Consider the following 25,180-nt stretch of genomic DNA (forward strand, 5'->3'; position numbering starts at 1 on the left):
ACGGACCAGGATGTCTTGCTCCCAGGCAGACTAAATAACTTTTTTGCCCGCTTTGAGGACAATACAGTGCCACTGACACTGCCCGCAACTAAAACATGCGGACTCTCCTTCACTGCAGCCGACGTGAGGAAAACATTTAAACGTGTCAACCCTCGCAAGGCTGCAGGCCCAGACGGCATCCCCAGCCGCTCCCTCAGAGCATGCGCAGACCAGCTGGCTGGTGTGTTTACGGACATATTCAATCAATCCCTATCCCAGTCTGTTGTTCCCACATGCTTCAAGAGGGCCACCATTGTTCCTGTTCCCAAGAAAGCTAAGGTAACTGAGCTAAACGACTACCGCCCCGTAGCACTCACTTCCGTCATCATGAAGTGCTTTGAGAGACTAATCAAGGACCATATCACCTCCACCCTACCTGACACCCTAGACCGACTCCAATTTGCTTACCGCCCAAATAGGTCCACAGACGATGCAATCTCAACCACACTGCACACTGCCCTAACCCATCTGGACAAGAGGAATACCTATGTGAGAATGCTGTTCATCGACTACAGCTCGGCATTTAACACCATAGAGCCCTCCAAGCTCGTCATTAAGCTCGAGACCGTGGGTCTCGACCCCGCCCTGTGCAACTGGGTACTGGACTTCCTGACGGGCCGCCCCCAGGTGGTGAGGATAGGCAACAACATCTCCACCCCGCTGATCCTCAACACTGGGGCCCCACAAGGGTGCGTTCTGTGCCCTCTCCTGTACTCCCTGTTCACCCACGACTGCGTGGCCACGCACGCCTCCAACTCAATCATCAAGTTTGCGGACGACACAACAGTGGTAGGCTTGATTACCAACAACGACGAGACGGCCTACAGGGAGGAGGTGAGGGCCCTCGGAGTGTGGTGTCAGGAAAATAACCTCACACTCAACGTCAACGTCAACTAAGGAGATGATTGTGGACTTCAGGAAACAGCAGAGGGAACACCCCCCTATCCACATCAATGGAACAGTAGTGGAGAGGGTAGTAAGTTTTAAGTTCCACGGCGTACACATCACAGACAAACTGAATTGGTCCACCCACACAGACAGCATCGTGAAGAAGGCGCAGCAGCGCCTCTTCAACCTCAGTAAGTGTGTGCGAGCAATGAGGCCTACAAACCTGACTCAGTTACACCAGCTCTGTCAGGAGGAATGGGCTAAAATTCACCCAACTTATTGTGGGAAGCTTATGGAAGGCTAACCAAAACGTTTGACCCAAGTTAAGCAATTTAAAGGCAATGCTACCAAATACTACTTGAGTGTATGTAAACTTCTGACCCACTGGGAATGTGATGAAAGAAATCAAAGCTGAAAGAAATCATTCTCTCGACTATTATTCTGACATTTCACATTCTTAAAATGAAGTGGTGATCCTAACTGACCTAAGACAAAGAATTTCTACTAGGATTAAATGTCAGGAATTTTGAAAAACTGAGTTTAAATGTACTTGGCTAAGGTGTATGTAAACTTCCGACTTCAACTGTACATGCACACATGCACAAATATACACATGTACTCACACATAACCACACCCCCTTAATGTGCATTTGAGATATGTGCATATGTATATATCTTGAAATATATTCCATCTCACTTCATCTAACATTGGTCATTATTTATTAATGTCATGCACATACTGTATCTGAAATGTGACTTATAAAGTACTGCATCATAATGCCTGGTATGCCGTTAATATGATATAGAGGACAGTATTTGGAGTCGAATTTCGTTTGAGAAACTTCCGGGGAGTTTAACCCCAATTTATTACGAGTTGTTTTAAAATGAACGATTCGTTACTCTTTTAATTAAAACTTATGGAAGGAATATTTTTTAACACATATCTCAATTGAAAAGGAAATTAACATTTAGTGAAAAACAAATGAAAAAAATGCTCTTGGAAAAATTCCTGGTGGAAAGTAAATTAGAACAAAGAGTAATCAGCATTAAGATTTGTATCTGTCTGTAAAACTGCGGACATCTACAGTATACTCGTATATTTGGGTCCTGTCTCAGATTTCTGTTGCTTTGGGTGAGAGTATCTGCCTAATGACTAAAATGTAAATGCAGATGTAGGTTTGTAGAAAAGGCACATTGCAAATTCAGAGTGATTTCAAGTGAATTGAAGCTAACTGTCGTGCTCCAGTATTGGATTTTGTAAACATGTTTGGCCTTATTTGAACACCTTGCCTCATTCCTTTGTAATGAATTAACCTCTTGCCTCTTCCCTCCAGCCTGTGTTCTCAGGAGTCCCTACCAGTGACCTACCAGGCCTGCGTCCTGACCAAGGACTGTGAGGTGAGCGACTGGACCGATTGGTCGCCCTGCTCCAAGGACTGCTACGAGCTCAACGGGCCCACGGGCGAACACACACGCACACGCCGGGTACACCTGCTCCCCGTGGGAGATGGGGTGGAGTGCCCCGAACTGGAGGAGAAGGAACCATGTACCCCTCAGGGAGAAGGGGTACCCCCCTGCATCGTGTAAGTACTCTATCACCCAACGTGGGAAAAAAATGTGTGATTTCAATCTCTTATATGGATGTCTATGTTTATGAACAGTATAGGAATTGTGTTATTTGTATGCTGTACAATGAATTTCCTTATGAGAGGATAACTAAATTGTCCAATCCAAAAATGATGCCAACTCACATTGGTACTCTGAAAACCATTGGAACACCTCAAAATGTCAGCCAATCAAGGATTGAAGATGATCAATTGAACTGCACTTCTACTCTGCAGGCTGGCTGACAGCTACAGTTACTCTCTCTCTAAAGTGCACTATGGGTAAGCTGCCTGTCTGCGCCCCTAAATAGCTTTGCTGTCTAAAAACAATAAACACTTGCAGATAATGCATGGGATACTTATCCAGACAGGGCTGGTGTGTCTCTAACACTAAATGTGTATGTCCATACACTAAATGGTTTGAGTCTGTGTTAAGTGATTAAGGTCATGTGGCTGGGAACGTTGGCTGGTTGCTGTGACGACTGTAGCTAAACCATCCAACATAACAGCAGTAGTGGTACTGAGAGCACTGGGGATTTAACACTAGGGGGAGGAGACACAATAACAACCCCACTACTATTGGGCTGTGGCTTGTTTGGTATCTGCTGGTGTATTATTCACAGCCTGAGTGGGAACAAACCACAGACCTGAGTGGTTACAAGCTACAGCCAGAAGGGGGAGAAGGGAGGGGGGGTAGGCTCATTGTGTGGGGTGATGATGTTAGTGCTGATGAGAGGGGAGAGGGTGGGGGTGACAGTGTGAGGGGAATGTGGAAAGAGATGGAGAGATGGGGAGACGATTGCGTGGTGTGTTAGGTGATGGTGAGGTGGGCATGATGGTGAGGTGGGCATGTAGGGAGAAATAGGAGCGACACAGAGGTGGGAGAGATGGGGGGGAGGAGGTAAGAGATGGGTTTGGCTCAGTGTTTGGGGCGACGGTGCCATACAAGAGAGGGGCATATGAGGAGAGATGGAGAGGAAACAAACAGAACAAGCATTTGGCTCCTTGCCAGTAATGGAAGAAATGATGAATGGAGTGTGTCTAGGAAAGAGACAGTCGGTCGGCGCTACGTCTAATCTGATCCCCACGCACGCACACACACGCATGCACGCACACACGTGCTGTGATGGCATGCATGTGTGTCCCCTTAAATTACTTCCTCCACCTGAACCTGTACAACGCCATGTGGAACTATACTCCCCTGGTGTGGGGAGAAAGGAATTTCCTCAATCGGCTTTTTACACCTCTAGTCTGATTGAGTGTTTTGGCCTTGAGTTGCTAGTAAGCTCGTTCTTCATGACAATAATTATTACATTGGGTTGAAAACGAAATTGTTACAGTGAGTTTACATGAAGACATCAGTCAGTCCATATTTTTTGTAAAAGTGTGTACAGTAAGGTTAATATGCAGATCAGGACATAACCAATGTATTTACAACTTGTGAGCTTGATCCCTGGGCTTCTTCCATGGGGTATTTTGTATAGGTTGTGTGAAAATGTTTTGCCTTTTTTTGCCCCTGATAACGATGAAAGGAATAAATCAATGTCGACAGGATGAGAGCGAGATGAAGACGTGTGAACCTTCTGGCAGGAGGCCCTGTTCATTCAGTCTTATTGATGGATTCCTCCTTTAGAGTGTCCCCATCTCTGTCAATCCTGGACCCCCAGACCTAGCTATGGACCGCAACTCCTAGGTGCCTCGTTGTCCCACAACCACACCATGGCAATGGCCAGGGACTAGTAAGAGACACTCCGCTCATGAATATAGAGCCCTTTCATTGGTGGTGACCTCAAATCAAATTTCGTTATTGCCACGGAGACCGAGGCAAGGCGGACATTTTGGGACCCTGTGGATGATTTGAACTGAAAAACAATACGTAACATTCTCGCCAAAGAATTTTAAGGAACCCTTCAAGTTATTTTGAAGCAGATCCTAGAGATTTGAATCAAATGCTGAGTGCAAATCTGTCTTAATGGATTGCTTTTTACATTCATGAGAGCGCCAGCTGTTAAGGTAGACTGCGTGATCACGCTCTCTGCAGCCAATGTGAGTAAGACATTTAAACAGGTCAACATTCACAAGGCCGCAGGGCCAGACGGATTACCAGGACGTGTACTGCGAGCATGCGCTGACCAACTGGCAAGTGTCTTCACTGACATTTTCAAACACTCCCTGTCCGAGTCTGTATCACCGACATGTTTTAAGCAGACCAACATAGTCCCTGTGCCCAAGAATACTAAGGTAACCTGCCTAAATTACAACCCGACCCATAGCACTCACGTCTGTAGCCATGAAGAGCTTTGAAAGGCTGGTCATGGCTCACATTATACCATTATCCCAGAAACCCTAGACCCACTCCAATTTGCATACTGCCCTAACAGATCCACAGATGATGCAATCTCTATTGCACTCCACACTGCCCTTTCCCACCTGGACAAATGGAACGCCTATGTGACAATGCTGTTCATCGACTACATCTCAGCGTTCAACACCACAGTGCTTTCATAGCTCATCACTAAGCTAAGGACCCTGGGACTAAACACCTCCCTCTGCAACTGGATCCTGGACTTCCTGACAGGCAGCCCCAGGTGGTACGGGTAGGTAACAACACATCTGCCACGCTGATCCTCAACACAGTCCCCTCCTGTACTCCCTGTTCACTCATGTCTGCACAGCCAGGCACGACTCCAACACCATCATTACGTTTGCCGATGACACAACAGTGGTAGGCCTGATCACCGACAACGATGAGACAGCCAATAGGGAGGAGGTCAGAGACCTGGTGCCAGGACAATAACCTCTCCCTCCTCTCCTTCAAAGTGATCAAGACAAAGGATATGATTATGGACTAGAGGAAAAAGAGGACCGAGCACGCCCCCATTCTCATCAACGGGGCTGTAGTGGAGCAGGTTGAGAGCTTCAAGTTCCTTGGTGTCCACATCACCAACAAACTAACATGGTCCAAGCAGACCAAGTCAGTCGTGAAGAGGGCACGACAAAACCTATTCCCCCTCAGGAGACTAAAAAGATTTGGCATGGGTCAACAGATCCTCAAAAGGTTCTACAGCTGCACCATCGAGTGCATCCTGACATGTAGCATACCTGCCTGGTTTGACAACTGCTCTGCCTCCAACCTCAAGGCTCTACAGATGGTGAGTGCAAACGGCCCAGTCCATCATTGGGGCCGTAGTACCGTGTCAGACCCCCCCCCCCCCTCCAGAACAGCCTGAGTTCTTCGGGGAATTCTACAAGGTGTCAAAACAGTCTACAGTGATGTTGGTCCATGCTGACGTGAAGGCATCACACAGTTGTTACAGATTGTACAGTACAGATTGTACAGCCCGTTCTATGTAGTGGGTTGAGGTCTCGGGACTGTGCAGGCCATTGACTGTCATGTTCCAGAAAAAAAAATGTCCTGCTCCTCAATTGTTCAGTCCTGCTGGGTTGTGGAGTCCATGCCCCGATGGACTGAGGCTGTTTTGAAGGCAAAAGGGGGTGCAACTAAATATTAGGAAGGTGTTCTTCATGTTTTGTACACCTGGTTCAGGGATTTTTGCTCACCGTTCTTGTGATCATTTTGACCCCACGGGGTGAGATCTTGCATGGAGTCCCAGATCGAGGGAGATTATCAGTGGTCTTGTATGTCTTCCATTTCCAAATAATTGCTCCCACAGTTGATTTCTTCAAACCAAGCTGCTTACCTATTGCAGATTCAGTCTTCCCAGCCTGGTGCAGGTCTACAATTTTGTTTCTGGTGTCCTTTGACAGCTCTTTGGTCTTGGCCATAGTGGAGTTTGGAGTGTGATTGTTTGAGGTTGTGGACAGGTATCTTTTATACTGATAACAAGTTAAAACAGGTGCTATTAATACAGGTAATGAGTGGAGGACAGAGGAGCCTCTTAAAGAAGAAGTTACAGGTCTGTGAGAGCCAGAAATCTTGCTTGTTTGTAGGTGACCAAAGACTTATTTTCCACCATCATTTGCAAATAAATTCTTTAAAAATCCTACAACGTGATTTTCTGGATTTTTTTCTTCTCATTTTGTCTGTCATTGTTAAAGTGTACCTATGATGAAAATTACAGGTCTCACTCATCATTTTAAGTGGGAGAACTTGCACAATTGGTGGCTGACTAAATACTTTTTTTGCCCCACTGTATCTACCACTGTACTTTGATAAACTTAGGCTACATTTACAAACCACACCCTTCTTCAACGGCATTCAAACCATTTCAACTATTTATTTGTGCCATTATTATTATTTGTACCATTTTGCATTAGCTGCTCTGTTGTCCGGAGCTTATTTACATAATACATTTGAAACAGCCAGTTAAAGATGCTATCAATCTAAATGATGCTTAACCAGCTGTGACCTTGTAGGACTTTCAGGCTTTGGTTGTGCATCTTCTCAATCAATCTGCTTCATTCACAACAGGTATAAAACACGGTTAATACTGATGCAGTGTACAATTTATTGCTCTGCTCGCCACTCATACTCACTAACCTCTGTCCATCATCTTTCTTATAAGGAACAGAATGGGAATGGCTGCATCAGGAATGGCACCCCAATTCCTGTAGTTGCACTGCTTTTGGCCAGAGCCACATAGGAAAGTAGTGCACTAGGGAATAGGGTGGCATTTTGGGTGGCAAACTATGACTTAATTTTGTCATAATTGATGATTTAATTCATGTACATATTATTTTCAATCTATGTTATGTAAAAAAAAATATCTCCCTTCGTTCTCCCCTGCAGGTACAACTGGAAGACAACAGAATGGACTGAGTGCAGGGTGGACATGTTGCTAAGCCAACAGGACCGTCGTCGTGGTAACCTAACGGGGCTGTGTGGAGGCGGAGTCCAGAACCGTGAGGTGTACTGTGTCCAGGCAACCAGCGTCGACCCCGCTTCCAGCGCTCTCAAGAGCAAAGAAGGTAACCTGACCAGCATGCAACTGTCCTTTCTCCCCAACGTGTAATCTTATCATTTTGATAACTCATCGTGTGTCTATAAAAAGCCCATACCCACTGTGTATCTTTAGTTACCTCTCATACTGCTGCCTTGTCCCATTGTACACATCTCTTCCACTTTGTGCACTGGAGACAGCACTTTTGCTAAGAATGTGAAATGAGAATATGAACTGTGCTAACGTGCCGTTACGCAATAGCAAGAAATTAAATGGGATACCCTGGGCAGTCAAAATGCATGCACTAACGGTGCAGAGAATAGGGATGGAGTTGAGGAATGTGTTCCCACATTTGGAGGTCTTTGGAGACGGTAGAAGCAAAAATAGTGCATACCCTGTGAAACAAATTCTCAAAAGAAATTGTACCCTGTGTGAGAACAGTTCCTTACACACGTGCTAGCAATCCCAAATGGCACCCTATTCCCTATTTAGTGCACTACTTTTGACCAAGACCTATAGTGTTATAGTCAAAAGTAGTGCACTATATAGGTAATATGGTGCCATTTGGTACACAGCCAGAATTCCGCTAACAAATGTCAACGTGACAGGACAGCATATCCACAAAGTCAGCAGCAGCAGTATTAACTCGCTCCATCCCCTGATAATGCAGTGTCTGTGTTCCCAGATAATGTATTAAAATTGTCCCCACTCCCTTGGTAAAGTTACACACACATGCGCCCACACACACACACCAGGCAGTAATTTATGAACCTTTTTCCCAAGACTGCGTGGCCACGCACGACTCCAACTGAATCATCAAGTTTGCTGATGACACAACAGTGGTAGGCCTGATAACCAATAACGATGAGACAGCCTACAGGGAGGAGGTGAGATCCCTGACGGAGTGGTGCCTGGAAAATAACCTCTCCCTCCATGTAAACAAAACCAAAGAGCTGATCGTGGACTACAGGAGACAGCAGAGAGAGCACGCCCCCATCCACATCAACGGGGCCGCAGTGGGGAGCGTCAAAAGCTTCAAGTTCCTAGACGTGCACATCACTGATGATCTGAAATGGTCCCATCACACCGACACCGTGGTGAAGAGGTCACAACAGCGCCTCGGGCGGCTGAAGAAATATGTCTTGGCCCCTAAGATCTTCACAAATTTCTACAGAAGCACCATTGAGAGCATTCTGTTAGGCTGCATCAATGCCTGGTACGGCAACTGCACCATCCTCCATCAACTGTACAAAACATTTTTCCATGACATAGACTGACCAGGTAAATCCAGGTGAAAGCAATTATCCCTTATTGATGTCACTTGTTAAATCCACTTGAATCAGTGTAGATGAAGGGGAGGAGACAGGTTAAAGAAGGATGGATTGTGTATGTATGCCATTCAGAGGGTGAATGGGCAAGGGAAAGAGTTAAGTGTCTTTGAACGGGGTATGGTAGTAGGTGCCAGGCGCACTGGTTTGAGTGTCTTTGAACGGGGTATGGTAGTAGGTGCCAGGCGCACTGGTTTGAGTGTCTTTGAACGGGGTATGGTAGTAGGTGCCAGGCGCACTGGTTTGAGTGTCTTTGAACGGGGTATGGTAGTAGGTGCCAGGCGCACTGGTTTGAGTGTCTTTGAATGGGGTATGGTAGTAGGTGCCAGGCGCACTGGTTTTAGTGTCAAGAACTGCAACACTGCTGGGTTTTTCACGCTCAACAGTTTCCAATGTGTATCAAGAATGGTCCACCACTCAAAGGACATCCAGCCAACTTGACACATCTGTGGGAAGCATTGGAGTCAACATAGACCAGCATCCCTGTGGAACGCTTTCAACACCTTGTAGAGTCCATGCGCTGATGGATTGAGGCTGTTCTGAGGGCAAAAGGGGGTGCAACTCAATATTAGGAATGTTTTATACACTCAGTATATATAGTCATTAAACACTGGACACTTCCTGTTTCTTTTATACTTTTCCTATGTGTATTCATATACTCTATTCTTCACGTAGCTCATTCTAATTTGTCTACTACTGTACTTTGCATTTTTTGTTACGCTGTTTATACACACCACGTATTGATATACTGGATTCTTGACATAGTTTACTGTAATATATCTACACACACTGTACATATCATTCCTATTATATCCTTTTGGTGTACATACACATAGATTGCATTAGGATTACTGATAATGTTATTTGGGTTTTTACTTGGATTCATTATGACATTTTTCCATTTTTAGTTTTTTGCTTATTTGTGTACTTTCTTGACATTTACTGCACTGTTAGGATCTAGTACCACAAGCATTTCGCTGCACCCACTATAAAATCTGCTAAACATTGAATGTCACCAATAAACTTTGTAAAAATGTTACACGAGGTGGAAATACATGGTTTAATTGTTTTGTCACAGTTTGCCAACTTGCTGTAGATCTCCATAGAGATCTACAGCGAAACTGTCAGCGAAATTTAGCTGGGGAGGTTTGAGCACTGAGTTCTTACTCGACTTGTGCTCACACCCAAAATCATCTAATCTTTTCCGTCTCTGCACACACACACACACACACACACACACACACACACACACACACACACACACACACACACACACACACACACACACACACACACACACACACACACACACACACACACAAGCTCTAGCGCACCCATGTGTGAAGTGGAACGAGATATGAGGGTGTCTTTACTCCATATATCTTCTGGAGCCGGGCTGAATATGTAAATATGAGTGTGTGGGAAGGGAAAGATTAACGGAGGGAGGGAGAGGAAGGAAACGAGGCAGGGAGGAGAACAATGCAAGGAGCGAGGAGAGAGAAGGGAGAGAGAGATGAAATATGAGTGTGGGTATAGTCGGTAGCACTAGTTAGTTAGCGTTTATGGAAGTGAAGGTAGCTGGTAGCGAGTCCATGTTTATCCAGGGCTGCCACACTGACTCCCAGACAGTCCACCTGGTCAGGGGGCTCAACTGGCCACCGCTCAAAGATATTATTCAAATGATTTCAGCTGGTCTCAGACTGCCAGACAGAGGAGGCACTTTGCTGTCGTGTATTCAGACATCTAAAGAAAAAATTTTAACCGCAACTTTAGCAATTTTTCAAATCAGGTGAGCGTCCTATATTTGGAAGTGACAGGGTTTGCTAGGTGACACAAGTGATGGTGACAGTTGCAGAGAGGGAGTGGGAGAAGGACAGAAAGAGAGGGAGAGTTGGAGGTAGGAAAGCACAGAAAGCCCACCTGCCATTACAAATACTTTCTTTCAACCTTTCCTGTCTGCTCTATGGCACAATTACAACTCCCCTGTTCACTTCTGGTATTCACTTCCTCATTATCCAGTCTCCTCTCCTGGTCGCCTTCTCAATCATCTCCCCTGTCTTCAAAACCAAACATTACACACTTAAATAAAATACACAGTTCTGGGTTATTTTAGGGATCTACACAGATTTTCTCTCATCTCAGGCAATTTACTGCGGAATCTATAAAGCATTATTCACAAATCTCCATCTCACTGGCAGTAATTGCGGGTTTCCTTGCGGACACTGACGTCTGGATGGAGAGCTAAAACTTCAGTCTGATTTAAGCTGATGTAATCTTGGTTTTTTGCTTTCAACGATTGTCTTATTCCCTATGCGAAGTGACGGAGGCTGGATAGTTTTGTACGCATGTGCGTGTGTGATTATTCATTTAGGCTTGTCACTTTCCTGTATGTGTTTGCATTCTCAGTCCCATTTACATAGGAAATAAGATTTATTTGGACACCAAACTCACTGTTTCAATCATTCTGGGGATTACAGCTGGCTTCAACAAACCTATGTTGTGATTGCCAAAATGTTGCTTAAATGAAGTGTGCAAAAGAAGCATTTTTTAAAATCAAAACCCACGCATGCACACTCACACATGCACACGAATACACAAACACACACACACACACACTAATATTTCTGCCAATGCAATAATATCACAGCTTATGTTTGACTAATCAGGACTCAGGTTTATGAAACTATTCCATGGGGGGGGTCAGATATGGACAACAGGGAAAAGCAGCTGTCTCAATATCTGTCTACTACCAGTTACTGGAGACAGAAAGAGAGGGGGAGGAATGGAGAGAAAGAGGAAGGGAGGGTGCAGGGAGGCACTGAATCTGATGTTACTGTAGTTATTGGCTTTGATGGTCATCAGTTCTAACCAGCTCTGTTCTGTTTGGCTCAAATCAATATGGATCTTTATTAGAGGACCCATAGAGACATTCTGTAGCTAGCAGTAGAACGGCTGGTTGTGTGATGTTATCCGGAAGTACAGTTATTGATGCTGATGACAAGGGGTGACAGAGAAAGGACGAGAGGGGTGAGCCGCAGGTGTCTGTCTGGGCTTGGAGGTCCTATTTTGGTCCCAGGAACCCCTGTGTGGTGTGTGTGTGTGTGTGTGTGTGTGTGTGTGTGTGTGTGTGTGTGTGTGTGTGTGTGTGTGTGTGTGTGTGTGTGTGTGTGTGTGTGTGTGTGTGTGTGAGGCAGGGTAGAGTCTAGACGTGACCATCTGGCAGGAGAGAGAGCGAGAGACCCATGTGGCACCTCAACCAAGGTCACCCAACACAGAGAAGTTCATTAATCGGCCTTTGCTATTATGGTTACATGTGCGTCTGTGTGGCTGGTGTTAACAATACTGACTGGAAACAATAATGATGCAACATGTTTACTTGTCACGCAACATCATTTGTACATGTGTGAAATAGGACAAATATAAGCACTCACAAATTATTATTATTACGCCATTGGCAGAGGTAAGTCTTCTACAGTGGCGTAGGTAAGTCTTCTATAGTGGCGTAGGTAACTCTTCTAAACTGGCGTAGGTAAGCCTTCTACAGTGGTGTAGGTAAACCTTCTACAGTGGCGTAGGTAAGTCTTCTAAAGTGGCGTAGGGAAGCCTTCTACAGTGGTGTAGGTAAGTCTTCTAAAGTGGCGTAGGTAAGCCTTCTAAAGTGGCGTAGGTAAGCCTTCTAAAGTGGCGTAGGTAAGCCTTCTAAAGTGGTGTAGGTAAGCCTTCTAAAGTGGCGTAGGTAAGCCTTCTAAAGTGGCGTAGGTAAGCCTTCTACAGTGGCGTAGGTAAGCCTTCTAAAGTGGCGTAGGTAAGCCTTCTAAAGTGGTGTAGGTAAGTCTACTAAAGTGGCGTAGGTAAGCCTTCTAAAGTGGCGTAGGTAAGCCTTCTAAAGTGGCGTAGGTAAGCCTTCTGAAGTGGCGTAGGTAAGCCTTCTAAAGTGACGTAGGTAAGCCTTCTAAAGTGGCATAGGTAAGTCTTCTAAAGTGGCGTAGGTAAGCCTTCTAAAGTGGCATAGATAAGCCTTCTACAGTGGCGTAGGTAAGCCTTCTAAAGTGGCGTAGGTAAGCCTTCTAAAGTGGTGTAGGTACTGTAAGCCTTCTAAAGTGGCGTAGGTAAGCCTTCTAAAGTGGCGTAGGTAAGCCTTCTAAAGTGGTGTAGGTAAGCCTTCTAAAGTGGCGTAGGTAAGCCTTCTAAAGTGGCGTAGGTAAGTCTTCTAAAGTGGCATAGGTAGCCTTCTACAGTGGCGTAGGTAAGCCTTCTAAAGTGGCGTAGGTAAGCCTTCTAAAGTGGCGTAGGTAAGCCTTATAATGTGGTGTAGGTACTGTAAGCCTTCTAAAATGGCGTAGGTAAGCCTTCTAAAGTGGCGTAGGTAAGCCTTCTAAAGTGGTGTAGGTAAGCCTTCTAAAGTGGCGTAGGTAAGCCCTCTAAAGTGGCGTAGGTAAGTCTTCTAAAGTGGCGTAGGTAAGCCTTCTACAGTGGCGTAGGTAAGCCTTCTACAGTGGCGTAGGTAAGCCTTCTAAACTGGTGTAGGTAAGCCTTCTAAAGTGTCGTAGTTAAGCCTTCTAAAGTGGCGTAGGTAAGCCTTCTAAAGTGTCGTAGGTAGGCCTTCTAAAGTGGCGTAGGTAAGCTTTCTAAAGTGGCGTAGGTAAGCCATCTAAAGTGGCGTAGGTAAGCCTTCTAACGTGGTGTAGGTAAGTCTTCTAAAGTGGCGTAGGTAAGCCTTCTAAAGTGGCGTAGGTAAGCCTTCTAAAGTGGCGTAGGTAAGTCTTCTAAAGTGGCGTAGGTAAGCCTTCTAAAGTGGCGTAGGTAAGCCTTCTACAGTGGCGTAGGTAAGCCTTCTAAACTTGTGTAGGTAAGCCTTCTAAAGTGGCTTAGGTAAGCCTTCTAAAGTGGCGTAGTTAAGCCTTCTACAGTGGCGTAGGTAAGCCTTCTAAAGTGGCGTAGGTAAGCCTTCTAAAGTGGCGTAGGTAAGCCTTCTAAAGTGGCGTAGGTAAGCCTTCTAAAGTGGCGTAGGTAAGCCTTCTAAAGTGGTGTAGGTAAGCCTTCTAAAGTGGTGTAGGTAAGCCTTCTACAGTGGCGTAGGTAAGCCTTCTAAAGTGGCGTAGGTAAGCCTTCTAATGTGGTGTAGGTACTGTAAGCCTTCTAAAGTGGCGTAGGTAAGCCTTCTAAAGTGGCGTAGGTAAGCCTTCTAAAGTGGTGTAGGTAAGCCTTCTAAAGTGGCGTAGGTAAGCCTTCTAAAGTGGCGTAGGTAAGTCTTCTAAAGTGGCGTAGGTAAGCCTTCTACAGTGGCGTAGGTAAGCCTTCTACAGTGGCGTAGGTAAGCCTTCTAAACTGGTGTAGGTAAGCCTTCTAAAGTGGCTTAGGTAAGCCTTCTAAAGTGGCGTAGTTAAGCCTTCTAAAGTGGCGTAGGTAAGCCTTCTAAAGTGGCGTAGGTAGGCCTTCTAAAGTGGCGTAGGTAAGCCATCTAAAGTGGCGTAGGTAAGCCTTCTAACGTGGTGTAGGTAAGTCTTCTAAAGTGGCGTAGGTAAGCCTTCTAAAGTGGCGTAGGTAAGCCTTCTAAAGTGGCGTAGGTAAGCCTTCTACAGTGGCGTAGGTAAGCCTTCTAAAGTGGCGTAGGTAAGCCTTCTAAAGTGGCGTAGGTAAGCCTTCTAAGGTGGCGTAGGTAAGCCTTCTAAAGTGGCGTAGGTAAGCCTTCTAAAGTGGTGTAGGTAAGCCTTCTAAAGTGGCGTAGGTAAGCCTTCTACAGTGGCGTAGGTAAGCCTTCTAAAGTGGCGTAGGTAAGCCTTCTAAAGTGGTGTAGGTACTGTAAGCCTTCTAAAGTGGCGTAGGTAAGCCTTCTAAAGTGGCGTAGGTAAGCCTTCTAAAGTGGTGTAGGTAAGCCTTCTAAAGTGGCGTAGGTAAGCCTTCTAAAGTGGCGTAGGTAAGTCTTCTAACGTGGTGTAGGTAAGCCTTCTAAAGTGGCGTAGGTAAGCTTTCTAAAGTGGCGTAGGTAAGCCTTCTACAGTGGCGTAGGTAAGCCTTCTAAAGTGGCGTAGGTAAGCCTTCTAAAGTGGCGTACGTAAGCCTTCTAAAATGGCGTAGGTAAGCCTTCTAAAGTGGCGTAGGTAAGCCTTCTAAAGTGGTGTAGGTAAGCCTTCTAAAGTGGCGTAGGTAAGCCTTCTACAGTGGCGTAGGTAAGCCTTCTAAAGTGGCGTAGGTAAGCCTTCTAATGTGGTGTAGGTACTGTAAGCCTTCTAAAGTGGCGTAGGTAAGCCTTCTAAAGTGGCGTAGGTAAGCCTTCTAAAGTGGCGTAGGTAAGCCTTCTAAAGTGGCGTAGGTAATCCTTTTATAGTGGCGTAGGTAAGCCTTCTAAAGTGGCGTAGGTAAGCCTTCTAAAGTGGCGTAGGTAAGCCTTCTACAGTGGCGTAGGTAAGCCTTTTATAGTGGCGTAGGTAAGCCTTCTAAAGTGGCGTAGGTAAGCCTTCTACAGTGGCGTAGGTAATCCTTTTATAGTGGCGTAGGTAAGCCTTCTAAAGTGGCGTAGGTAAGCCTTCTAAAGTGGCGTAGGTAAGCCTTCTACAGTGGCGTAGGTAAGCCTTCTACAGTGGCGTAGGTAAGCATCCATTCAATACACTTTAAAGCTTACGCATATGTTGCCCACTCCCCTTAATTGTATCTATTCAGCTAGCATTGCCAGAGGGATTTCATAATTACTCAAATAGATAAACTGTAAACTGCGGAGATTGAAAAAAAAAATCGCTGTGACAGACACACACGTACGCACACACACACCCATTTTAACAGACAATATTAAATAGACACACCTTTGGCCAAGTGGACGCAATTTGCATGTGAATGAGTCAGACTCAGGCTTCAGTCACAGCATGGTGATGGAGCATTGGGAATGATTCATCAGAGCAGCGACCTTGTAGAGGGTCACCTACAGCTCATTGCTTTATCCACCGTGTGTGTGTGTGTGTCATACATTGAGCAGCACTGGGCCAGCCCTGAACCTGATCTGGCTTTTGGGGATAGAGAGAGAAAAAAAGTCTTTGTTGTTTGAAACTAGACTGGATTTAGCAGGATGATGAACAAATGAAAGGCCATACTGTTCGCCAAATGTTTTCATGCATTTGAGATAGCGTGAGGCTTGGAATATTCATTACTATAAACTGCCCTTAGGGGTTTTAGTTGGTATGAGCTTTATTCCTGACTGGTGGAACGATTCAGGATTCATTTTCATCCATTAGCCTGAAGTTTTATCCCACTACCCAGATGGAGAGAGCCAGGATAAAAGTAAAATAGTTTGATCCACAGTGACAGTAATAAAATATAGAACTCAGCCTGTAAAGTATATTAAATGTATGTGGATAGTCTTTAAAGGCATATCACTGTACTACCTAGAGGGGGGGGGGGGGGGTTCATACTTTCATAAACAGTGACCTATGCCTGGGCTTGCTCCCAACATGACCCAGTAATGCCACAGCTCCTGCTCTGTTCTGACATGTCTCTGTGTATCTATCTGTGTTTTAAGCCTCCAGGCCCGTTGATGATGACCTGTGCCTCAGCCCGCCCCCCAACACCACCCAGCTGTGCCACATCCCCTGTCCTGTGGAGTGTGACCTGTCCTCCTGGAGTGCCTGGGGACCCTGCACCTTCGAGAACTGCCTGGACACAGCTGCCAAGAAAGGTGGGTGGAGCACAGCTCTAATGACAGTTATGCCTAGGCTTTGATACCCATTCGGTCACATAGACGGCCATCTTGAAATGATTGCATTGGAACACCACACACTGGGTGCAACATAGTAATAGCAATAGCTATACCTTTAGTAATGATGAATATGAACACATTTTTATTTTGATTACTCCTGACTGTGATACAGCACCCAAGATGATATATCCCTGGTGTTGAGCATCTTTTTCATCTAGACTCAGATTCGAACCCCGTCGATCACATAGGTAGCCATCTTAAAAATTAAACAGGCATTGGTTACACTGTCAATAGCAGGTCTTACTTGTAATTTTGTCCTCAGTCTGTATCCATCCATCAGTCACTTCACCAGTAACAATAAACTGATAACATGATTGGAGAGCTTAAGTTATGTTCAGTCTGGTATGTGTATGCAACACTATAGAATCCATCTTTATTTGTGTTGCATTCAGATAAATGTTGAGTTATAAAATGTATTGAGTCTCAATATTGATTTTCTTTATCCTCTTGGCAATCCTCTTGGCAAGCCGCTGGAACACGACATAAATTGTAGATATAGCGTTGTTCAAAACGGTGGAATGTAGATTAAAAAAACACTGTAGGCGAGAAAGCAATCATTGTTGCTTTTTTCAAAAAGGTCTGTTGCAGTTGTATTAGAAAAATATGTTTAAAAAAAGTTTGAAACCTCACAGCTTCTATATCAGAGCACCTATGTACTGTATACACTATAAGCAATATGTTGATATTGACAGGAGGTAAAGAGAAGGCAGAGAAAGACAGAGATGTGGAGAGGGGATGCTATAGGGAGGGTGCAGGTGTCTCTACTCCCTTTTTGTTAGACAGCGGGAAGGGGGTGACAGTTGGTGCTATTCCATCAGTAGGGGCTGAAATGCTGGCTGACTCACAAGCACAACACACACACACACACAGACATGCTGGCTGGCTGGCTGGCTGGCTCAGACCTTAATTATCTCTGGTACAGGAACAGAACAGCAGCAGCAGTCTCTGAGCCCCAGTCCCTCCATCACCTCCACCATGGTGACTAATGCATATTGACTCTATCCTAATGAAGCATCTCAAATGGAAGGGACGCCTAGAAATTGTCTCCCATATGTCTTAATGATGGATTCACTCTTACCGCACGTCTCTCTCTCGCTCTCGTTTCACTACACGCTCGTCTCGTGTCTCATGTCATACAGTACACACACAATCTTGACTGGAGCGTGTGTCTGTGTCCGTGCACACTTGCGTGTGTTTGTACACCCTGGCTCTCATTAGTCGAAAGAAGCAGACTCAGGCAATTTTCAGGCACTTTTCAGACAACGAGCTCCATGCAGCATCAACATGCCCTGATCTCCCAGGATTCATTCAATCAACGTGTGTCACTCTTTCTGTTGGCTGTCCAAATGGACTGTCTGCACACACACTGTGATTGTATCTATCTACCAGTATTTGATGGATTTTAGTAACATACTGCACAGTTAATGGGAGATGTGTTTTCAAAAAAGTGGCTGGTGTCTTAGATACGTTTGTCTCAGCCATGGCCTTTGAGATGCTGTGACCCAATACTGTAATTATAGCCTACACTTTTTCCATCAGTATGTTTGTCTGTGCAAAGAGCCCTCAGGCTCTGACAAAGTGGAAAGGCCTCAGTCAATCTGTTCACCTTGCTGTCCTTTACTGTGGTTCGACCGACAGTAGTGATATTAGATCAAATCAAATCAAATGTATTTATATAGCCCTTTTTACATCAGCTGATATCTCAAAGTGCTGTACAGAAACCCAGCCTAAAACCCCAAACAGCAAGCAATGCAGGTATAGAAGCACGGTGTCTAGGAAAAACTCCCTAGAAAGGCCAAAACCTAGGAAGAAACCTAGAGCGGAACCAGGCTATGAGGGGTGGCCAGTCCTCTTCTGGCTGTGCCAGGTGGAAATTATAACAGAACATGGCCAAGATGTTCAAATGTTCATAAATGACCAGCATGGTCAAATAATGATACCCCCGGACAGGGCCAAACAGGAAGGATATGACCCCACCTACTTTGCCAAAGCACAGCCCCCACACCACTAGAGGAATATCTTCAACCACCAACTTACCATCCTGAGACAAGGCCGAGTATAGCCCACAAAGGTCTCCGCCACGGCACAACCCAAGGGGGGGCGCCAACCCAGACAGGAAAATCACATCAGTGACTCAACCCACTCAAGTGACGCACCCCTCCTAGGCATGAAGGCATGAAAGAGAACCAGTAAGCCAGTGACTCAGCCCCTGTAATAGGGTTAGAGGCAGAGAATCCCAGTGGAGAGAGGAACCGGCCAGGCAGAGACAGCAAGGGCGGTTCTTTGCTCCAGAGCCTTTCTGTTGACCTTCCCACTCCTGGGCCAGACTACACTCAATCATATGACCCACTGAAGAGATGAGATAAAAAACCTGGCTGGATCCCTATCCTAGCTATTCCCCCCTCTCTAACACCCCCACCCCCACTACCCTTCACCTTTCCTAAACTCTCCACCTTCTTTTCCGACTTTCCCCCACCTGTCCCTGTTAAACTCTCCACCTCAGCCCTGACACTTGACAACACACCTCCATCCTCCAGCCGACCCTCCTAATTAAGTAGAGGTTTCAGGAAGGAATAGGAAAGAATCAGAAATAATCCAAAGAAAGAGAGAGTCAGCCATCGTCCTGCTGGCTCCCCCATGCTCTTTTCTTATCAGGTTGGAGCAGCAGTGGAGATTAGGCCCTGAGGCTGGGGGCAGGCTGACCTCAGGCTGGGCAGGCAGGGGTTAACATAATACAAACACACACACATGTAGGTGCAGGCATGCACACACACCACGCACACACACCACACACACACACACACACACACACACACACACACACACACACACACACACCTCCCGGGTCCCAGCCATCACCACTTCCATGTCCTTGATCAGAGACAAGGGAAAGCTCTCGGATTTGGAACAGCAAAAACGATGAATGTATTAATGGATTGCTGCATACATTAGTACATGAGTCACTTTGGGTAAAAGCCTGGCTTAATGAGGAGAGAATAATAATAGTCATTATGGGAAGCTGTTTCTCTAATGTCTGTCATTTTCTGGGGTTTAATGGTCTTGTCGTGTTAAATAAATAAACGCTATATTACGGTTATCATCAAAGCCAAGACACAATTTGACTGTATCAGAGCAGAGGGCAGTTCATGTACCGAAGTTAGACATTAAGTTGTGACTCCATGAAAAACAAGTTTAGCTACCCTGAAAAGTCCTACCTTGGAGGGGGAGGTTGGTGATGAGGGAGGCCCTGAAAAGTGCTACCACAAAGGGGGAGGTTGGTGATGAGGGAGGCACTGAAAAGTGCAACCACATCAGGGGAGGATAGAGATGAGGGAGGCCCTGAACAGTGCTACTACAAAGGAGGAGGTTGGTGATGAGGGAGGCCCTGAATAGTGCTACCACAAAGAGGGGGAGGTTGGTGATGAGGGAGACCCTGAATAGTGCTACCACAAAGAGGGAGATTGGCGATGAGGGAGGCCCCGAAAAGCGCTACTACAGAGGGGGAGTTTGGTGATGGTAGAAGCAAATGGTAGAATAGTAGAATTCTACAGCTATGTATGGTTCCATGGCAGCACCAGTGTACCTATATTCCTGTCTTTTCCTACCAGGGTTCAAACTGAGGAAGAGGAGAGTCATCAATGAGCCGACAGGAGGAACAGGAAGCTGCCCTCACCTGGTGGAGGCCATACCATGTGACGAACCCAGTTGCTATGATTGGTTGCTTGTGAAGCTGGAGGAGTGTATCCCAGACAACGAGAGAGAGTGCGGACCGGGCACCCAGATACCACAAGTGCAGTGTGTCAACAGTGATGGTAAGGGGAGGGAGGGAGGGAGTCTTTATTATACTGTATGTTAATTACCATGTTGATTTTCATGGTGTGTTGAGTTGTGTTACAATATGTTTTGGGTAAATCAGAGCTCAGAGACTCATATTGTTTTATTAGCTTTATTGCCTTGAACTGTGCCTGCAGGTGCTCAGCCGCAGCTGATTCCCTGTGTGTGTGTGTGTGTGTGTGTGTGTGTGTGTGTGTGTGTGTGTGTGTGTGTGTGTGTGTGTGTGTGTGTGTGTGTGTGTGTGTGTGTGTGTGTGTGTGTGTGTGTGTGTGTGTGTGTGTGTGTGTGTGTGTGTGTGTGTGTGTGTGTGTGTGTGTGTGTGTGTGTGTGTGTGTGATAGTGTGTGTGTGTGTGTGGGCTGTGTGTGTGTGTGTGTGTGTGTGTGTGTGTGTGTGTGTGTGTGTGTGTGTGTGTGTGTGTGTGTGTGTGTGTGTGTGTGTGTGTGTGTGTGTGTGTGTTGGCCTTGGACCGCAGCCCAACAGGGTAATTGCTGTTTCTGTAACGATCTTGTTCTGTGGATATTTATTTCTCTCTCCATTGTTTGTCTAGTCCTAAGATAGCACAGAGCTATGGAGGCTTGTGTGTATGTGCGTGTACTTGTGTGTGTGCCTGATATCCCATGGGGCCAAGTGGCCAGGCACGAGCCACTGCTGGTCGTAATTGTGCTGGCTGAGACACACGGAGAGCTGTGCTGGCACTGCCTGAGGAGGGACACACACACACACACACACACACACACACAGGGCCAGAGCTAGATATACAGCACTTGCTAGTTCATGTTCTCTCCAAAATAAACTTGAATACAGTGTCAGAATTTAGTTAGCATGTGAGAGTAAATGAAACAATACCCATAGTGCTTGTTGCTTTTGGCAAGCATGGTGATATTGGCTAATAGTACTGCAGTGGTCCACCATCTGAAGACTGAAGAGAACAGCTTGATCTATTGAACAGTCTAACAGTCTAATAGGGTACACGTTGAAATCATTGTCTCAAATCATTGTGCCAATCCAAGACACTAAAGTCATAGAGATGCAAAACTCCACAATCCCCTCGTCACACAGATTGCATTATTCTCCGAGTGTGTCTGGCACAGAGCAAACATTTGTTATGGCATGTGTAATAGGAAGCAGTGCACCTGGGAGGAGTGTAACTGATGCGTTTTTAATGTGGTTTGGGAGGTGAGAGTTTTAGTCAGGGTAGATCGAAGGGTCCTTGTGTTTTAGAGACAGAGTTTAATCTCAATAATTGAATTCACCCTAATTTAATTAAGTTCAGAATAATGGAGAAAATAACCATAGCTGACTTGAGAATTTAACAATAAAAAGTATTAGGAGTATGAGTTTTATTACTTCTAATTCAATATATCTGACATAGTTAATCTTCTTTTAAGATGATTAAATAACCCAACAATAAATAGGAGACAAAAATGAGAGATGTCAATGGCCTGCCTTCACACTCCATTGTGTTGTCAGGGAAATGTGAAGAACTCACTTTTTATTAATGATTCAATTAGGGACTGTGTTGCATTGTAATTGTATTTTTCATCCTGGGAATTTTCTGTTCTCTTTCTTTCGACTAAGATTCACCGTATGAATATAGCAATTATCAGAAGATATGGGAACCATAGCACACTGCCAGCTAATGAGCACCCTAGGGAGGGAGTGTGTCTGTCTGTCTGTGTGTGTGTGTGTGTGTGTGTGTGTGTGTGTGTGTGTGTGTGTGTGTGTGTGTGTGTGTGTGTGTGTGTGTGTGTGTGTGTGTGTGTGTGTGTGTGTGTGTGTGTGTGTGTGTGTGTGTGTGTGTGTGTGTGTGTGTGTGTGTGTTGATACTTCTCAACCAGTTCTCATAATATGACAATAATCAAGGTCCCATTCACATCAACTAGAGCCTCATGCTACCTGCACTGTGCTGTTGCCGTGATGATGACGATGGTGAAAGCCATATTAACTACAAGTCTAATGGTCTCTTCTTTTCAGAGGAGGAGAATATCTATATTGTATATTGAAAGATTTAGGTACAAGATAAAAACTATTATGAGTGAGAAAGGGAGATAACCTTTTACATAAAGTAAAATTGATGAGATGAAACACTAAAACTAGTCTATCTCAACCACCGTCTCTGCTCACAACTCCCTCTTTCTCCCTTCACCTCCTCATCCTTTCAACCCTCCCTATCTCTCTCTTCTACTCACCACTCCCTATTCCCTACTTTTCATCCCTTCCTACCTCCTTATTCTCACCGCTTTCTATTTCCCTCCATCCCCGCTTTCATCCCTCCCTACAGACACGGTGTATTGTGTATATTGACCCATTTAGCTAGGTGGTGAGCAAACCCAGCCCAGGTACACTTTCTATCTACACCCTGATTGCTTCATTCAAGGTCACCTCCACATCCCTTCTCCCCAGTTATAGAAACAATATGGCTGCTGGCTGCAGTGAGCTTGTTCTAACAGCAGCACCCTGTTGAATTAGACTTAGTTACGGGTAAATTAGATTACCTGGCGCTACTCCACACAGTCAGTTCACATTTACCCTGCCTGCATTTCACATTAGGGTGCGTGTGTGTGTGCCTGCGTGTGGGCCTGCGTGCGTGTGTGTGTGTGCCTGCGTGCGTGTGTGTGTGTGTGTGCCTGCGTGCGTGTGTGTGTGTGTGTGTGCGTGCGTGTGTGTGTGTGTGTGCGTGTGTGTGTGTGTGTGTGTGTGTGTGTGTGTGTGTGTGTGTGTGTGTGTGTGTGTGTGTGTGCGTGTGTGTGTGTGTGTGTGTGTGTGCCTGCGTGCGTGTGTGTGTGTGCCTGCGTGTGTGTGTGTGTGTGTGCCTGCGTGTGTGTGTGTTCCCCGCCCGGATTGAATGAGACAGGGTTGAATAGAGGATATGTCAAACGATGTCTGGTGCTTTTCCATTAAGACACAGTTCAGACCCAGCTAGAGGAGGAGGGGGTGGGTTTTATGATGTGAGGTGTGTACCTAGTTTAAAGGAGAATTGCTTCTTTGATCGGTTGGGTTGCTTGCAGAGCTGAGGACAGACAGCCGTAGCTGGTTGTTTCTCCTCTGTGGCTTTGCAGAATTGATTTCTAGACACATGCTGGACAGGGAAAGGGAGGATGAGGGGAGGAGGGGAATTTCTGAGAGGTGAAGGATGGTTAGGATTTTAATGCTAGAATCCTTAGTTGCTCCATCCATTTTTGGACTGTGTATTCAATAATTATGCATACCCATTGATTCTTGAAGAACACAACTTATTAATTCCTCATGAATTTAGTTCAAGTGTCATGCCCCATCAGAATCCAAAATATAAACTTGATTTACCCCATTGTGTATAAACAACGTAAATGAAAAGCAAACTGCATATCCTCAAAACATTGTTCTCATACAAACAATTGAATGATTTCCTTTCCCAATCTATCGCATGAAGACACACACACACACACACGCACACACACAGTCCCTCTTGACTGGGCCCTATTGATCCTCTGTTGTCTGCTACTGATGAAAATGGATTTGTTTCCCCCAAAGGGCTCCAGACATGTCATCAGACTGACTGCTCCTCTGGTTCCTCCCGTCACTATGGCATTTTTATCAGTGGTACAGATAGGAGGGAACCATGAAAGGGAGATGGGATGGCCTGGAATACAATGGGGTGTGAATAAGGGTTTCATTGATATGAAATGACCCACTAAGATATGTGATAGGAAGGGATAGGATAGAGTGAAGATAAGGCTAGGGTTGGAAGTTGTGGAAAAGGGGATGGGATGGGGTATAGAGATGGGATGGGGTATAGAGATTGGATGGGGTATAGAGATGGGATGGGGTATAGAGATGGGATGAGGTATAGAGATGGGATGGGGTATAGAGATGGGATGGGGTATAGAGATGGGATGGGGTATAGAGATGGGACGGGGTATAGAGATGGGATGGGGTATAGAGATGGGGTATAGAGATGGGATGAGGTATAGAGATGGGATGCGGTATAGAGATGGGATGGGGTATAGAGATGGGATGGGGTATAGAGATGGGACGGGGTATAGAGATGGGATGGGGTATAGAGATGGGGTATAGAGATGGGATGAGGTATAGAGATGGGATGCGGTATAGAGATGGGGTATAGAGATGGGATGGGGTATAGAGATGGGATGGGATGGGGTATAGAGATGGGATGAGGTATAGAGATGGGATGGGGTATAGAGATGGGATGGGATATAGAGATGGGATGGGGTATAGAGATTGGATGGGGTATAGAGATGGGATGAGGTATAGAGATGGGATGGGGTATAGAGATGGGATGGGGTATAGAGATGGGATGGGGTATAGAGATGGGATGGGGTATAGAGAAGGGATGGGGTATAGAGATGGGACGGGGTATAGAAATGGGATGGGTTATAGAGATGGGATGGGGTATAGAGATGGGATGGGGTATAGAGATGGGACGGGGTATAGAGATGGGATGCGGTATAGAGATGGGATGGGGTATAGAGATGGGATGGGGTATAGAGATGGGATGGGGTATAGAGATGGGATGGGGTATAGAGATGGGATGTGGTATAGAGAAGGGATGTGGTATAGAGTTGGGATGGGGTATAGAGATGGGATGGGGTATAGATATGGGATGGGGTATAGAGATGGGATGGGGTATAGAGATGGGATGTGGTATAGAGAAGGGATGTGGTATAGAGTTGGGATGGGGTATAGAGATGGGATGGGGTATAGAGATGGGATGTGGTATAGAGATGGGATGGGGTATAGAGATGGGATGGGGTATAGAGATGAGATGGGGTATAGAGATGGGACGGGGTATAGAGATGGGATGTGGTATAGAGATGGGGCGGGGTATAGAGATGTGATG

The 25,180-nt window shown here is 45.7% G+C and overlaps 1 protein-coding gene across 1 annotated transcript in view; it reads left to right on the top strand.

Annotated features, from left to right (window-relative positions):
* Positions 1-25,180, top strand: part of LOC109907362 (thrombospondin type-1 domain-containing protein 7A) — a 173,478-nt gene that overhangs the window by 70,884 nt on the left and 77,414 nt on the right. Inside the window, exons 3-6 of the mRNA XM_020505287.2 lie at positions 2,262-2,510; positions 7,282-7,460; positions 16,271-16,426; positions 20,116-20,319. Of these exons, the coding sequence (XP_020360876.1) occupies positions 2,262-2,510; positions 7,282-7,460; positions 16,271-16,426; positions 20,116-20,319 (788 nt within the window). The remainder of the gene's footprint in view (positions 1-2,261; positions 2,511-7,281; positions 7,461-16,270; positions 16,427-20,115; positions 20,320-25,180) is intronic.

This window comes from Oncorhynchus kisutch, linkage group LG17, assembly GCF_002021735.2.
Source record: "Oncorhynchus kisutch isolate 150728-3 linkage group LG17, Okis_V2, whole genome shotgun sequence".
NCBI classification, from domain to species: Eukaryota; Metazoa; Chordata; class Actinopteri; order Salmoniformes; family Salmonidae; genus Oncorhynchus; species Oncorhynchus kisutch.